This window comes from Anolis carolinensis, chromosome 5 (genome assembly GCF_035594765.1).
Source record: "Anolis carolinensis isolate JA03-04 chromosome 5, rAnoCar3.1.pri, whole genome shotgun sequence".
In the NCBI taxonomy this organism is placed as follows: domain Eukaryota; kingdom Metazoa; phylum Chordata; class Lepidosauria; order Squamata; family Dactyloidae; genus Anolis; species Anolis carolinensis.
Genome location: NC_085845.1, coordinates 33248271 through 33266267, shown reverse-complemented (window position 1 = coordinate 33266267; position 17997 = coordinate 33248271). Strand labels below are relative to the sequence as shown.

At 38.4% G+C, this 17997-nt stretch overlaps 1 protein-coding gene across 3 annotated transcripts in view; it reads right to left on the bottom strand.

Moving 5' to 3' along the window:
* The window catches only part of LOC100568181 (bifunctional heparan sulfate N-deacetylase/N-sulfotransferase 3), a 109839-nt gene that overhangs the window by 30605 nt on the left and 61237 nt on the right, over positions 1–17997 (bottom strand). For all 3 annotated transcript variants that reach the window (XM_062983567.1, XM_062983566.1, XM_062983568.1), the window contains exons 7-9: positions 5007–5189; positions 2855–2951; positions 1131–1254 (exon numbers count right to left, since the gene is read on the bottom strand). In XM_062983567.1, the coding sequence (XP_062839637.1) occupies positions 1131–1254; positions 2855–2951; positions 5007–5189 (404 nt within the window). The remainder of the gene's footprint in view (positions 1–1130; positions 1255–2854; positions 2952–5006; positions 5190–17997) is intronic.

Below are 17997 nucleotides of genomic sequence, written 5' to 3'. Positions count from 1 at the left end.
AGAATGCTTCTGGAACATGGCCACACAGCCCGAAAGACATACAACAACCCTGTGATCCCGGCCATGAAAGCCTTCGACAACACATAGACTGCCAATTTTTCTTTAAAAAATGTTGGTGGAGAAATTACCTTTGATTTTGAAAAATAGGTTTTTAATATGTTAAACCTGTGTGTGTCTGGGGAGGTTATCTATTTAAAACATTAATTGCTAGTCCCACCCTTTTCTGCCTTAAAGGGACAGCTACAGAAGCAAATTCAAACCAATTGGTTTGTAGTTGTTTTACCTCTTTTCTCCACCCAATTTCCAAGAACAATTCTGGATGTGTGAGATTCCAGGTATCACACAGGTCATATTCTGATGTCTCCTTCTGTTTCTAACTGCAGATATAATTTGTGATTCCTCTACATAACACCTGAAAACCCCTTGCAGTCAAGACCATTGATGTCTGGGGTCAGGAGAATCCTGCCAGCACCATCTTAATGTTCTTCCCATCTTTTCCCTTGTGGGCAAGAGTGAAGACAAGCAAAACCTTACATGCTGTTAATCAGAGTTTGCAGGAAACATCTGAGTCCCATCCTAAGGACTCATCTGACATCTGCGAAAGCTGACCCAGTGCTTCTTGCCTCTTTCACCTTCTCCATGGAAATAAGAATACAACTGAGTTCTTGTGTGAAGCATCAGGTGGAGAAAGGCAAGATGTGAGGATGTGCAACCATGACTTTTAATATCATCTGGCCCTGGAAGGGGGTTAAGGGACGGAAGCTCTGCCTCCAGTGGTGATACACCTTGTTTTAGTTAGGCTTAAACTTTTAAGTGCTTATGCAATATCTGATTGCCAGTTAGCGCACAGCTGAATACCCTGAACTGAAATCTAATCAATATTCTCAGAGCTCATACAGTCATAAGTATATAATTGATGTGCAGGTGTTTTCTAAAAACAAAGGAGAAGCAAGAGGAGAAATCACAGGTGTTTATTGCATAGATAGCTGAGCTTATTTGCACACATTTAATTTTTAGTAGACAAAGTCCATTTTATTCTGCACAGACACACTCACATTAGATATGGTAATGCCATGTTTATATTGTGCACAGTATAGAAATGTTAGATTTATACTAGTAACCCATCTTACCAATCAATCCCCCTGTGGTAGTTATTTCTATTAAAGAACTGTACCTCCTCAAAGGTTTTGGGGCTGGGGGAGTTACTAATGATGGAAGGATGCATAATCAGGAACAAATACAAAGCTGTTGTGCCTGCAAAGAGAATTAAGAAATTGAACAACTGAGACAAGACTCACACATTCTGCCAGCTGGTCCTGATTTAATATAAAACGAAACAGCTGTTTTCCTCCTAGTGTCTGGTGAACATTATACCTATTTTTGCCACCAAATAACTGAAAAATATATTAAATGTTTACAAAGCTTTATTTGATGAACTGGAAAAAAGCTTGCATTTAATAAGATTTCTTGGATCAACAATAACGTGATTTTTTTTTTAAAAAAAACTAAAGCCAATTTACAGTGGTTGAAAACATCTTTCCCCTATACTCTGTACAGGATCAATTGTTTAAAAAGCATTCATTTGGTGCTAAAAAGGCAGCATATATAGAACCATAGAACAATAGATTTGGAAAAGACCACGTGGGCCATCTAGTTCCACCCCCTGCCAAACACAATCAAAGCATCCCTGACAAATGGTTAGAGATGGCCATGTTAATTCAGAAAGACATCTACTAAGGGAAAAACATAATATGGGATAGCCTTTTCTATTTGGTCCATTCACAAGTCTATGAATACTATGGCCCTTTACACAACCACTCCTAGCACAACTATGTCAAAACTTAGCTCTGAAGGAGGGTAGAATCAGCTCTGTGGTGGCTACATAATGCATAAAGTTGATTTGGATTAAAGCAGACCAAGACCACTTAATGTGGCCTTAAACCATATTAACAACAGTGGCAGATAGCTTTGGAGTTTCTCCAAGAACCTGGAACAAACTGTGACTTTGGGGCCATGTAAACAGTCAGGATGGTTGTGAGACAGAACTGACCACAGCTGTTTCCATGACCATCCTGTGTTCCTCAGGTGACTTGGGGACACAGAATGGCATTTACCATTCCCCTCCATTCTCATTTCAGCGATGGCCACTGGGCACAAAATGGCTGGTGGCCACCTCTCCTTGCCTGCAATGTCTTCGAACAACTTGCAGGATTGATTGGTGGTGGTGGTGGTGGTGGTGGTGGTGGGGGGGAAGCAGAAGTGATTCTTCCTTTCCTCCCTCCCTTCTCCAAAATTTCTCTGGCATCTGTTCAACACAAATCCAGGTGATGAGCAATAGCCACCAACCATTTTGCTATGACAAGAACCAAGGGTATGGTCAGGACTCCTTCCTGTCTCTACACTAGCCCAGAGGCTGGTGGTAATGACTCCTTCTCACCTCCAAATTGGCCTGGAGCTGGCCGTAAGGTCCATGCTGTGGCCAATCCAGAGTCTGACACTAAGGATCATCCCAGGGATATTGTGTCCGTGTAAAACTGCCCCTGGTTAGAATAGCTATAGATGAGAAATGTTGGGAGATGCTAATTCAACATCACCTGGGGAACCACATATTTCCCACTGTAACTTAAAATATATCAGCAATTTTTGAGTATATGGCTGTAATGCAGTTGCATAATTTTTTAAACAAGCAGTACAGTCTTATGCTATATTGAGTTGCAGTTTAGTTAAGTTCTAGTCTAGTGCTGCTGCCAATGAATCTTCTGCTAAATTAATTCATATGGAATGAATCTCAAATTGGGTGATAGGCTTTTACAGCAGCAGCAGCACCAACAACAAGAATACCAGAAGGTCTTACCAGTTTTTTGGGGTCCAATTACCAGGAATTTTGGTAAACGATCACAGGTTTTTTCTTTAGACCAGATGTCTCTGTGCCGCTTGTCATCACAAGGATTCTAAGTGAAGGAGAAAGTAGTGCAATGTAATTTTGCTTATTTTGTATTGGTTTACATTGTTGTCAACTTATTTATAAGTATTGGAAAGAAGAAAATAGCTAACTTTTATAGAGGAAAATAAGTCTTCACACTAATTTTGAATACTATATGTAGTGTAAGGAGCCCCCTGCTAGTGCAGCAGGTTAAACCGCTGAGCTGCTGAACTTGCTGACCCAAAGGTTGACGTTTTAAATATGGGGAGCGGGGTGAGCTCCCACTGTTAGCACCAGCTTCTGCAAACCTAGCAGTTTGAAAGCATGCAAATGTGAGTAGATCAATAGGTACTGCTCCAGCAGGAAGGTAACGGTGCTCCATGTAGTCATGCCAGCCACATGACCTTGAAGGTGTCTACAGACAACAGCAGCTCTTCGGCTTAGAAATGGAGATGAGCACCAACCTCCAGAGTCGGACATGACTAGACTTAATGTCAGGGAACATTCTTTGCCTTTACTTTATTATGTAGAGGATGCATTGATATTAGGAACACTTTTACCTTTTTTTAATAAGCGAGATGAGCAAATTAAGTGTTCCAGATGTTGACTACATGTTACTTCTTTTATAAACCAGATGAACAGTGTACAAATCGGCAGAGCTTATGATAAAGAATACTGGGAGCTGTGGTTCAAGGTCATCTGGAAGACTACAATAAGCTGAGGGCTAAATCCAATTGTTCATCCCAATTACAATAGACCCACTGAACCAATGGCAACTTGGTAAATCATCACTTTTATAAGTTCCCTTTATTTAATGGACCTACTCTAGTTGGGTTTAACAATTAAATTAAGCTAAATATATGTTTTATCTGACCATTGTAAAGCTACACTATTTGTACAGAGTAATTGGGCGAATTTGAATCCTTTGTATTTTAACTTGATGAGTAAGTACAATTGAGTTATATGAGGCTAAGACTGCAGTCTTATTATTGAAAACTCAGTAAAGTGTCCCAATCTATTTTACACAGAAAGTTATTTTGGAAGGTCAAGTTTTCAAATGTGTAAGTAGTACCTAAGATAAGCCAGTTGCTTTGGTATTCACATAGCTCATTTTAGTTTTATTGGAAGGAAATCATTATCGTTGTCCCTTAAACACAGTAGGCACTGAAAGCAGCTTATAGTTTAAAAGGGAACAATTTCCTTTTATTTCATCTGTTAAATTCCTACGTGTTTCGAATGATACACAGTTTTCTAAATCCAGTTGTGTCCTTCATGTGTAGAAGGGCATTTGATCTAGAGGATGTTCTTGACATATGAGGTGGTAATTTATCACAATTCGTCCTCCCAAACCCATAAACGAGGGTGCAAGACTGGGCAATTATACAGAGAACTATTTTAAAACCTCTGTTTCACACCAGCATTGTATAGATATAATACAATATCACTTTTACCATCATTTCCTAGTATTTTTTAACAGATTGGTGTGCATTAAAAGATGTTTTGGGGGTGCTGGGGGCTTCAGGAGGTGGGTAAATTAACCTGCCATGTTTATAAGCTGTTTTGGATGATTTGGCTCACATTTTTACTAGAATTTAAAATATGGGTGGGGTTTGGATCTTCTGAAAGGCTTAGGGGCTACATGCAAATTGTGGTCTGAACTTTCTCCAACCTTTCTATGGGGAAAAATTACTTCCCATTCTCGTCTTGTTAGCCTCCATTGTCCAAAGTCTCTTTCAGGGACAGGATTTCTCCCCATTCACATATGGGCATCATCATTAGTAATAACATCTGCTTTTATTATTCATGCCAATGCTTGTATGAAATCCCCTGATCTTATTAAATTAGTAAGAGGCAAAATGATAGAAAAGTGAAGAAATTGTGGCTGGCTTTACAATATGAAGCTAGAAGTTATACTTAGTTAAATGCAGATTAATAATGGGTCATTTAAAGTAAAACAAAGCAGCAACAACACCCAACTCATTTTTAACAAGGAAGCTGCAATATCATTTATGCAATGTAGACTAACAGTTCAAGTAAATCATCACCACCAAATAAACAGGAGTCCTCCTTTTTATGTTCGTACCTGCCAAAGAGGGTCCTTCTGCTCAGGGAAGAGCTCAAAGTACTTGTGAGCCAGTTGAATTGGGGGAAGTGTCTGCAGCTTCAAGTTAGTCCAGCTCTGAACAAAATTGGCCAGATTGACAAAGGTGTACAAACCCAGCTGGTCATTCCCATAGTTGGACAGGTGTGTCATAAAGATACTAATCTTAAAAAGAAAGACATTTTTCTTATTGTATCACTAGATGGCAGTCAAGTTATAAGGAAGATGTTACTTTATGATTTTTTTGTCTTTAAAATAGAGAAAGGTATGGAATACAGCGCATCCTATCTCAATTATTTTAAAATTGAATCACAATATTATATACTTATCCATGATAATTGTTCGTCTACATGTCAGGTGTGACATGTAATAGTAGTGTATGTTTACTATCCTGTGGAAATCTTACATTACGCTCCCCAAACTTGTGTCAACCTTGGCTGATGACACAGTATAAACCTTACATGTAAACATATATGCTGACATACACTCCCTTAGTAAGAATGATCAAAGCACAATAGGGGAGCACAAGGAGAACAGGATGTGGCTGGGAGGATACAGAGAAATAATTAAAAATCTGTTAATAGAGAACAATGATAAGCATCACAAACACATTTGAAATTCAGAACGTAAATTAAGAATCTTTAGGGTATTTTCTGTGATAGAAAAGCTCTCTTTTCTACACAATACAAAGCCACCAGAGGTTTATGTGCTGGAGCATACTGCTAGCTTCAGTGGCCACTGTGAATGGATACCCGACCACAGTTCATACATGTGCCTACAGCTGCTGTCAGAAGACAAATGAATAAAAGATGAGTAGTCCTGAATTCCCTAAAGGTAACTGATCCAATCTGATCTTGGAAGGGTAAAGGCCAACTCTGGTTAGTACTTGGATGGAAGATCACCAATGAATACCAGGTGCTGTAGGCTTTATTTCGGAGGAAAACATTGGCAAAACCACCTCGGAGTATTCCTTGCCTAAGAAAATCTTTGTTCCTTCCCATAATGAACAATATTGTGGAACTCATCTGAAGTAACTAGGATAAAAGGAGAATTTTTTACTTAAATTCTACTCTAATCCTATTCTGTATTTGCATTTTACCCATCTGTGTACTAAGGCTGAATCTACCCTGCTATGTAATACAGTTTCTGAATCCAGGTTATCTGATTGGGATTATATGATTATATAATCCAATGCAAAGTAGATAATCTGGATTAAGAAACAGGATTATTTGATGGTGTAGATAATATATAATACAGTAGAGTCTCACTTATCCAACATAAACGGGCCGGCAGAACGTTGGATAAGCGAATATGTTGGATAATAAGGAGGGATTAAGGAAAAGCCTATTAAACATCAAATTAGATTATGATTTTACAAATTAAGCACCAAAAAATCATGTCATACAACAAATTTAACAGAAAAAGTAGTTCAGTACGCAGTAATGCTATGTAGTAATTACTGTATTTACAAATTTAGCACCAAAATATCACAATGTATTGAAAATATTGACTACAAAAATGTGTTGGATAATCCAGAACATTGGATAAGCGAGTGTTGGATAAGTGAGACTCTACTGTAATAAAACTTTATTTCTATCCTGCCCTATCTCTCTAATGGGGACTCAACACGATTCACAACGACGATTCAATGCCGTAAAGTTCAACCAAAAACATAATAAACAAACCATAAATCAAATAACCACATATTAGACATCAACATTAGACAATAGTGAAACATTATAACAAATTAGGCATCATACAACTAAGAATTCACATTTTGATAAGCATTTAAAAACAATACTTAAAAATTGAGACTAATAAGAATTAAACATTAAAATTAAAAAGTCAGAGAAACAAGCCATTTCCATATTCTATTCCGTTTTGTTTGTGCCAGATATTTCATATGTCCCCCTCTCTGTATGCTTGTGAGCATAAAAAGGTCTTTAATTGTTTTCTGAAGGGGAGCAAAGAGGGGCCGTTTTGACCTCCTTCAGGAGGGAATTCCAAAGATAGGGCTTAAGTGGCTTGTCTTTCTTATTTTGGGAAGGTAGCATAATACCTTCCCAATTGTGCTGGGGAACAAACTGAAACATAAATTTTGTAAGCAATTTTGACTTCTGATTTTGATAGGAATTCTGCTGTATCATTCTTACCTAAATAAAATTAGACTTGCCCCCACCTTTTGGGGCAGCCATTTGGATGAATTTAAAAACATGGCTCTTCCAACAAGCCTTTGAGTCTATGTGATTCTGGCCAGCCTGATGACCTGATTGTGCCACTCCGCACTTTGTTATTGCTGATAATTAGCAGGTTTTACTGCATTTTAGGAGATTTTATAATTCTTATACTTTTTACTGAGATTTTATGTACAATGTTGCTTTTATACACATTATATACTGTATTCCATATTTGCTATTTGTACACTGTGTATTGTGGTTAAGATGCGGCACTATAGTGCTCCTGTGAGCCACCCCGAGTTCCCCTGGGGAGATAGTGACAGGGTACAAATAAATATTTATATTCTGAAACAAAGTGTTTCTTTGTATGAGATAAAGGTCAGCATAATTATTAAAAACAAGTACCCCATCCCAAAATAATGACCTTACATCTTCAAGATTACAATACATGCTAAAATGTCATATCTTCTTCTATGCAGTACTCCCACTAAAGCTCTGCAATTCTATTTTTGTGCTGCTTCTTTAGAAGAATTTGCAACAAGCATTGTTTCATAGAGAACTTGTTTAATGAATGTCATCTTATGACACTGCCTGGCTTGTGACTAAAGCCTACGGCTTCCCCCCTTTTTGTTATTCTCAGAGGATGAAGAGATACAAGGAGATACAATTCATAAGATGCAACCTCTCCCTTTAAAGTTCAAATTGTAAAAATGTATTTTCAAAAGATGGTTGTTTTCCCTTCTGGCAAAGAATAATGCATTTTGGCCCAAAAGTATAACCTTTCCTTATTTCCTTTCCTATTTCTAGTTCTGAAACTATAAGCATACCAGAAACTGGACTGTTGTTTTTAACAAATATGTAATAGGAAATAGGAAAGTTTCTCTATAAATTGCAACCTTCATTTTTTTTCCAGCATACTTTCTCCTCCTCCTCTTCTACCTGAACTGACCTCTGACATTTATAATGTCAGTTCACCCCCTGGCAATTCTTTACCTGCCAACAACTTTAGCTCTGCACTGAAAAGGAAAAAAGAGTGAAAAACTTGAAAAGGTTAGCAGTTTGGGAAAAATATGTATTATTCTTTCACTGAAGGACATCTCTCTATAATTTTAAAACAGTTATAGAATGGAGGTTTGGGTTTGAAATATATTTTTAAAAAGTGGACTGAATAGATCACACTGAATTATCTTCAGGGTTAAAATGCCCTACGAGAGAAGAAAAACATCTCAAATTGGGTTTTATTACCACTTGGGCTCCTTATACTACAAATACTTCAACTTGCGTGCAACAAAATAAACATAATCAAATGTTCCATGTCAAACCATGTAATGTTAAAGTTAGTTTTCTTTACTGGCAAGTTCCAAATACTTCTTACTGCTTTTCTTCTGAAAAAAAGTTAATGGTTTTTGAAAGCTCTAGTCCCTGAGATGTCACTCTGACTTTAACTTGGTAGCTCAGTACGGGAAAGTTTCCAAATGTTGCATCTCATTTCATTGAAGGAATCTAATAGGAAAAACCATGCCTAAAACACTTGATTGGAATCCTGTTGTGTATTGCATCTTCATAAGTAGACTTAGGGTTCATCTACACTGCAGAATTAATGCAGTTTGGCACCACTTTGATTGTCATGGGTAACTGCTATGCTATCATGGGAGTTGTATTGGTGAGGTATCATAACTCTTTGGCAGGAAAGGCTAAAGGTTTGTAAAACTAAAGATCCTCGGTATAAATACCACAGTGCTGATGTAGCCTTTGTTCTGCATCACAGTGGTCCCATTGAGCATCAGGAACTAGGGCTGCGCAAAACTTCATTTGTAATTCACTTGTCGTATCTATTTCATAAGATTCATACATACAAAGCAATATTTAGAAATGCAAGAAGCACCCGCACAAAACAACAACAAAAAAACCCCCAAAATATAACATTCAAAGCAATGACCTATGATTTTTGGAAGAGTTATGTAAGTCTCGTAAATGGTTCCAGGTCTCAGTCTGACCATCGCATCTTCCCAAAAGAACTGGGTTTGGTTCCCCTAAAGAGCCCTGTGGAAGATGGTGAGGCCGGAGTGGAAGGAGAAGCCCTGCTCTTTCCCCAAAGAGGGCCATGAAGAAAGCCCAGAGCCGGTGGAGGGAGAAGCCTGGCTGGATGGCTGGGCAAGGAAGAAGCCCCTCCGGCACATGACCGACCCAGAGAGAGACAGGCAGAGACCACACCCACATGGAGGCTTTAACGGGGACAGCCCCAGTATCCTGAAGCAAGCAGAATTTTGGAAAATGTAGTTTAGGATGGGGCCTTTTGAATTCTCTGCCACAGGGGTCCTCACCTTCCCAAACTACATTTTCCAGAATTCTGCTTACCATCTTGTGCTGCCTCCTCCCCTCGAAAGTTTTGGTGGGGGAAAACCTGTGTTCATTCTTTAAAGAGATTCTGAGATAAAAGGGGATCATTGGGAGTTGAATCAACCCTGTGAGACAGGCTAAGTTGAAAGGCAGTAACTCCAAAGTTTACCTAGTAGATTTCCTATCATCATTACTATTTCAAAGGTTGGATGGGAGTGCTTTGACTGTGCTTGCTTTTTCTGCCTGGCAGAAAGGGGTTGGACTGGATGACCCCTGGAGTCTTCCAGTGAAATAGTACTATTAAGTTTATGTTGGTTAAAATATCCTAAAAATCAGTGGATGTGCAAATCTTTCTGAAATTTGAGAGGAATGATGTCCTGGTTATGTTGTATCATTGGCAACAGAAATTCAATGAGATAGTTCTTGTAGTTTTTAAAAAACATAATGTTCCCAAAAATCAGTGGATGTGTGAAGCGTTTTGAAACTTGGGAGGGGGGAAGGTAACAATGGTAAATGTGTTCTACAGTTGTAGCAAGTTTCATCCTGATAGCTCTAAAAATGAGAAAGAAAGGAGCCCTAGAAGCCCTCACCCCTTGCGCAAATTACTCAACGAAAAAGTAACGAAAATTTTGTTATATCATCGTAGTTACAATACAGGCACCTAATGATATTTTAGAAACAATTTAGAAATTATTTGCTGCCCCCCCCCCCAAATTAGTAATGAGTATTGAAACCTTTTTCAGTGATTGCACTGGCCTATGGGGAACCAATGTGCAGCAATTACTCTTCCTGATGTTGCATTACATATCTTTGTAATACAGTCACTGGGTTTCTTAGTGCCTGTGCTACTTAGCTAAATATGCTGAAAATAACATTACATGGACGAGGGACAGGGCCTTCTCAGTAGTGGCCCCCTGCCTATGGAACGCCCTCCCAAACGAAATTGGACAGGCTCCCTCCCTCCTATTTTTCCGAAAGAGAACAAAAACGTGGTTATGGGACCAGGCATTTGAGCATGAGTAGCAGCAAAAATGAGATATGAATATATGACCTACTGACAGACCCCACCTGGACATGAAAAGCGTCTTAATTGTATATTTAAATGTATAATTATGTATATTTTTTAATGTATGCTCTTAATTTTATTGTAATTTTTAATCTCGATGGATTTTAAAATCTGATGTAAACTGTTTTTTTATGTTTATGTTTATATTGTAAGCCGCCCTGAGTCCCCTGATGGGTGAGAAGGGCGGGGTAGAAGTAATGTAATAAACAAACAAACAAACAAACAAACAAACAAAAGTTCATATAGGATTCTGCTGCTTCTTGTTCTTTCAACTAACTCTTAAATAGACCATAGCTTTAATCACATATTTATGCAGGAAAAATTGTATATACATAAAATATTTGGGGCATGAAACTATGAGGAAATCAACACAGCCTCATATGGTCCATCAGAAAACTGCACAGGTTGAAATGTGTCCCGGAGATCATGAGTTTTGTGGATCTCCATTTCAGTGGATAAGGAAAGGAGTCTACTGTTAAAGAAAAAGCTAAACCACTGGAAGCATCCTCCCAGCAGTCAAAGAAAACTTCCTGACTGTTATGACTCTGTAGATGGTGCTCCAAGAGTGAAAATGACAAAAAGGGTTATTCCAAGAATGAGCCTTAGGTGGGATAAATAACACTTCTAAACATCTGGTCCAAAGCCTTTCCATTTTCATGATGTATTCACCGAACCAGGTGGAATGGGGAAGTATGCCAGGCCTGGAGTGGTTGTATTTATTTTTCCTCCAGTTGCCTTTCCAATTTCCTTCCTGCCAGTATGAGCCAGCAGGGCTTCAGTTTTGGCAGTTTCTCTCTTGCCTTTCGCTCCCCCCCCCCCCCCGAAAAGTGCCCTGTTATTGTGGTACAAGCTTTGTGTCAAAATTAAAAGCACAATGTAATGGTTTAACACAGGCTTTAAACATAAACCTAGCAATAATGTTCTAGTACTATTACCCCTTTTCTGGTCCTTCTGAATACTTTTCTGACAAGTTCATACTGTCCAATTCTTCTCAAGCAAATGATTCTTTCAGCAATGCACGGATGGCCTTTATTGCTCCCTCTCGCTTTTATAAAAAGGCAAGGCAGACTGAATAAATTCAACTAACCTTGCTGCACTTTAAATCAAATGTGTTCCAGTGAAAACAGCCTATATTATTAGATTACATCACCCCGTCTTTTAAAAGTCTTTCTATTAAAGCATTCCTTTGTATGTGGCTTCAGTGCAAATACCGCCAATTCTCCTTCACCTTTTCTCCTAAATAAATCCGAGCACTATCTGGGCTTTATTGTGCTCTCTCTGGAAATGAATATCTTTTATAAATGGAGTAAACCAAAAGCATTTCAAATAAAAATGTTTGAAATGGCAGTTTGGCCCCTGACTAGTAACAGGTTTCCAACTTTCATCTTTCGGACAAAGGCAAAGGTTCTCAGTCTCATTTTCTTATTGCATAGAGCCCTCTAGGTAAGCTGTATAATCACCTCCTTTTGATTTCTTGCCAGCCCACCTGCTTTCTTACAAGGCAAAATCAAAGTGGGAAAAGATCTCTTTTGGGTCTCTGTTTTGCTTTGAAGCTTTGAAGTAACAGGCATTCTATCCAGCTTTTAGTTTATGATAAGGAATTGCAGTAAAAGGCAGAAGCATTCAGGTAGTACCAATTAAATTAGTTTCACACCATTATTTTATTATGTGTTTTGCACCAGCAGTTTGATACAGTTAATGCCAAGAGCACAGAGACCAGTGGTGGTTGCAAACCACCTCAGCCCTGTTCCTGCAGAATCTCCACACACTTGAAGAGGGCTTGTGTGTGTGCAGGCTTTATCGCAATACACTGTAGAATATCACACAACTCTATTACCGTATATACTCTAGAATAAGCCGACCTGAATATAAGCCGAGGCACCTAATTTTACCACAAATAACTGTGAAAATCTATTTACTCAAGGACAAGCCTAGGGTGGGAAATGAAGCAGCTACTAGTAAATTGCAAAATAAAAATAGATACCAATAAAATTACATTAATTAAGGCATCAGTAGGTTAAATGTTTTTGAATATTTACCGTATTTCAAAGAAAAACAATAAACTAGCACTGTAAGTGGAAAAGTAAGGTCAACAAAAACAATATGGTATCAACAATAACTTTAATAATAATAATAATAATAATAATAATAATTTTGTGATTTTGTGAAACGAAATCCAGCATATCTATCTTGTTTGCTGTGTCATACAATAATAATAATAATAATAATAATAATAATAATAATAATAATGATAAAACAACTTCATTTGTATCCCGCCCTATCTCCACATGGAGACTCAGGCTGGCTTCCAACACAGTAACAGGCAAACAGTCAATGCCTATATAAACAGTGCATAATAATTATATATACTAATTTCACATATGCATTTTTCCCAGAAACATTTGTAAATCCTCTCTCTATATATGTGCATTTTCATCCTGCAATATTTGCAAGCCCTCTATATCTATATTCATATCTATCTAGACAAGTATTTATTTATTTATTTATTTATTTACAGTATTTATATTCCGCCCTTCTCACCCCGAAGGGGACTCAGGGCGGATCACATTATAACACACATAGGGCAAACATTCAATGCCCATAAACACATCAAACAGAGACTGAGAGACACACGCAGAGGCAAGTTAACGTTCTTCTGAGGGGATGTTCGATTCTGGCCACAGGGGGGAGCAGCTGCTTCATCATCCACACTGACGGCACTTCCTCATTCCAGGTCGTAAATTAGTTAATCTTGCCTCCCCACTTTATAAGTGGTACCTTATCTCCTACTTGATAGATGCAACTATCTTTCGGGTTGCTAGGTCAGCAACGAGCAGGGGCTATTTTTTTATTTTTATTTTTTTTAATTGACGGGTGCTCACCCCGCCACGGGCTGGCCTCGAACTCATGACCTCATGGTCAGAGTGATTTAAGGCAGCTGCTCAACAGCTGCGCCACAGCCCGGCCCTAGTATGTTTATATTTGGGTGTGCATTTCCCCCCTGTAATATTTGCAAGCCCTATATATCTATATTCATATACAGCAGAGTCTCACTTATCCAACACTCACTTATCCAATGTTCTGGATTATCCAACACATTTTTGTAGTCAATGTTTCAATAAATCGTGATATATTGGTGCTAAATTCATAAATACAGTAATTACTGCAATACGCATTACTGCGTATTGAACTACAAATTTGTTGTATAACATGATGTTTTGGTGCTTAATTTGTAAAATCATAACCTAATTTGATGTTTAATAGGCTTTTCCTTAATCCCTCCTTTTTATCCAACATTCTGCCAGCCCGTTTATGTTGGATAAGTGAGACTCTACTGTATATCTATCTAGACAACTCTCTCTCTCTCGCTTTATCAGCTCAAAAAAGGGGCTGAAAAACTCTGCTTTTCTTCAAGTATATATGGTATATTGCCATCTCTCTATTATATGAGAATTTCTTTCCAAGAGCCATAGTTCCTTCTAACACAGAACGATGTATGTTGTGTATTCAATTGTGAGATGTGCTCCACATACGAAATCCCAAGAACCATATACATAATGATGTGGCGACAATAACTTCATGTGGTTATAGCTGTAGGGTTGTTCCACACATGTCTGGATCCAGGCATCACTCAACCTGTCTGTTGATCAATGAGCCTGCAGATCTGGCCAAGTGCCAGATCCCCTAGCAATAGCAAAAGAGGGCACCACTGGGCCGTTCCCACTTGTGGTCTCCTAGCCACCAAGGGATATGGAGAGAATCTTCCCCTTGCTGTGTAAGATGGTGTTTTGATTCTGTGTTCGTGCATGGCAGGAGGTTGGACTGGATGGCCCTTGTGGTCTCTTCTAGCTCTATCATTCTATGACCGCCTACAGGCCACACATCCCAAGTGATGGGACCTCCTTCAACCAATGCTTGATGAACACTGGTCACTCAATCTTGGATCCATGGCCCAAACCAACAACGCCCAAAGTTGTGTTAAAAGCAACAGTACCTTAATTCCTGATTATAGGGAGGGAGGATGAGATGATGTTTAGAGTGAACTGAGAATAGCTTGCTCTGGTGCCTGGCTTCATACCAGTTTACTGAACAGGACTGAAAACTAAATTCTGGGTAGGTGGTGGCCTGTCAGCCAATGTGGGCAAACAGCTGCTTCAATTTCATTTCATTCACATATCCACTATTCATATTTCCAGGTCAGAGGGGAATCCCAGAAAGAAGAATTGCTAGTCCTGCAGACCCAACAGTAACCGAAAGCTCTGCTACAACCCTGACTCACAGCCTTGCTATGTGAATTGGGTATCACATTTTTCATTTAATAGATATAGTGACTTCTCTCTTCCTTAGTTTTGAACTGATGATGACTAATAATTACTACACACTCGTGAAGAGAAATGAATGTGTGTGATGGTCAGCACAATTGACAACTTATTTCTAGCTGGGGGTCTGCACCTTTCACAAAATAGAAATGTGCATGTTTTTAATCCATGGAAGTGTTGAGTTTAAAGCTTTTCATGTTTTGTTCCTTTTTTGTTGCAGTTCTTTCTTTGACTGATGGACAGCTTTAATGCCTTTTTAAAAATGGTCTTTTTCTGTGCAATCCTGGCAAATGTCGCAATGCTATATCACAATGAAGAGAGAAAGAGAGATTTACTCTGAATAGGCCTCCTGGTGAGGCCACAGAATTAAACTGATTTAGCTATATAATGATAAGCTAAATCAGCATATGCTATATTTCCTACCCATGAACTGAATAAGGGATCAGTTTTCTCCAGTTTCACCCTAAATAAAATGTGAATTGGGAGAGGTACAGGTATAATGGATGGCATTCTTTATTGATATGTACTCCCATTTTGTCTCAGCTCTGTCTCTGTCAACCACATGAGATTTAGAAGATCAACAATTGAAACTTTTTGCAGTATTATAGGAACAGTGATGGAAAATGATTTGCCTGATAAATTTTCATGTGTTACAGGGTTCTGCTGAGGGGTGAGATAGGAACAGCAATCACCAGTCTGGAAAAGTGGTTTGATACCGAATGAGAATTCACAATGGAGCATTGTTTAGATATTCACAAGATTATCCACCATGGGAGGGGAATACATCTGTCTACCAATACTATGAGAAACACATTTATAAATTATAAGTCATTTAATTTGCTGGTTGGAATGGGAGAGAGTGAATTTATCTCTGGTGCAGAACTGAGCAAATTTCTCTTTTCAAAGTCTTTCTTGCACCATCCAGCTCAGATCTCTGCTTAGCTGCTTGGTATTTTTACCTGAATGTCTTTTTGCAAAGTCAAAATCACTGTTTCAAATCAAATCTTAATTATACTTACAATAAGACCAATTAAAATTATTGAAGCAAGAGACTCATGGCAATGTCCAGTTGATTTAACAGAGTAAAATTCGACCTACAGACTTTCAAACTGTTAAATTCCTTCTGTATGTATTTTTATGTACTTAATTTTAGCAATGGATTTGTCTCCTATGTTATAAAGATAAGCATAATGTCACATATTACGCTGAATCAAATGAAATAATTGATCATTCATGGATCTGCTTCATTCAGGTGTTAGAAACAAAAATCCATCCAGTTTAACATAGTGCTGTTATTTTAGTCACGGAACAAATGTTTACAGGCCACAGGAGTATGTTTAACTTTCAGACCATCTATTTCCCAATTAATTTTGCATTGTGTACACTGTGTATGCAGGTTCCTGATACTGTCGCCATATTACTCTGAAGAGTTCAATCTCAGGTATTCAGAGACTCAGCAACAGCTGCTCTTATACCATTAGACTCACAAAGTGACAGAATAATGAATTAGGCTTCGGTCTGTGCTTGAATATATTTCCTTAAATTGGAGCAGAGAAATTCATTTTTAAAAAGATGGATGGCATAAAAACCCACTGTGTTCAGTGTTCCTAAGAAAAAGAAACCTTGCTGAAACTTCACACTTTTGCATTCACATAAGTAAATATCACACTTTTACATACTATAAATATCAATTGGTAAATGTGTCTAGAATCTCCTCTCTCCCCCATCCCCAGCCCCTACTGGAGTACAAAAATAACATAGACACCTTATTGACTCTTCTTAAAGAAAAACAGGGCATATGGTTTTGTTGTTGTGTACCTTCAAGTCATTCTTAACTTATGGCAAACCTATCAATGAGGTTCTTTGGCAAGATTTGTTCAGAGAGTGTTTGCTTTTGTTTTCCTCTGATATTGAGATGTGTGATTTTTCCCAAGGTCACTCAGTGAGTTTCCAAAGTTGAGCAGGATTGGAAACCATGGTCTCCAGAGTCTTAGGACCTTACCACACTGAGATATAATCTGTTTATATCAGTATGCATCCTGTATTTTTAAAGGCCTGGATGCATACTGTATTCAGACAGAATGCATATTGACCCCATCACACCCAATTCTTATGTTTTGAAAATCCTGTCCTTTGATGCATGACACCATGGAAGGCTGGCTCCTCCAAATGCATTTGAATGCCTCGCTACATCACTTTGTTTTTTTTTTTAAAAAAAAAATCCTAATATTGTGCAGTGACATAGCCTGGAATTCTTGAACTATCATTCTCATGAGATTTTAACTGATCTAATGCAGACTGATTTTCCAAGCACAGTAAATAAAAAACATGATTAGAATCCTGTGTGCAATTACTTCATTTCTGTGAAGTTTTGCAGTCAGATTCTAATGGATTACTGATGGAATGGGGTAAAACGTCATGTGATAAGATCTGTTCAGAATTGTGCTCAAAAAGGTACAGAAGCAGACAGGGCCATAGCCAGAAAAAAAATTCGGGAGGGGTTTTGAAAATTTCGGGGGGGGGGGGGTTGAACCCCTGACCCACCTGCCCCCTGGGTTCAGACCTGTCAATATCTGCTTGAGATAGTGCCTGGAGGGACTCTTAATGTTTTATGTCTCATAGACTTAGCATGGGGATTTGGTTAACCAGTTAAAATTCATGAGTAAACCAGGTTTTTTTTTTAACCTGAAAAATTTCGGGGGGGGGGGGATTGAACCCCTAAACCCCCCCTCCTCACTATAGGCCTGGAAACAGAGTATATCCCAATGTGATAAGGTCCCTACTCAAATACCCAAACCATTATATCAGTCTGGTTCTCTCTGCCATGCTGGGGAGAATTTTAGAAGGTAATTATTCAGACAAAACTAACCAATATTGAAATAGCCTTCTATGTTACATGAAGGTGAATGGAAAAATGGGCCGACATAGAAGTGTTTTGCTTTTCTGGATCAAGGCCTGTACGTGTTCAAGATGGTCAAGAAATTTTCAACAGAACAAGAGGTGTCTAGTAGGAGACTCCTAGGACAATTTATCTCACGTCTGCTTAAAGTCGGGGTCCCCAAACTAAGGCC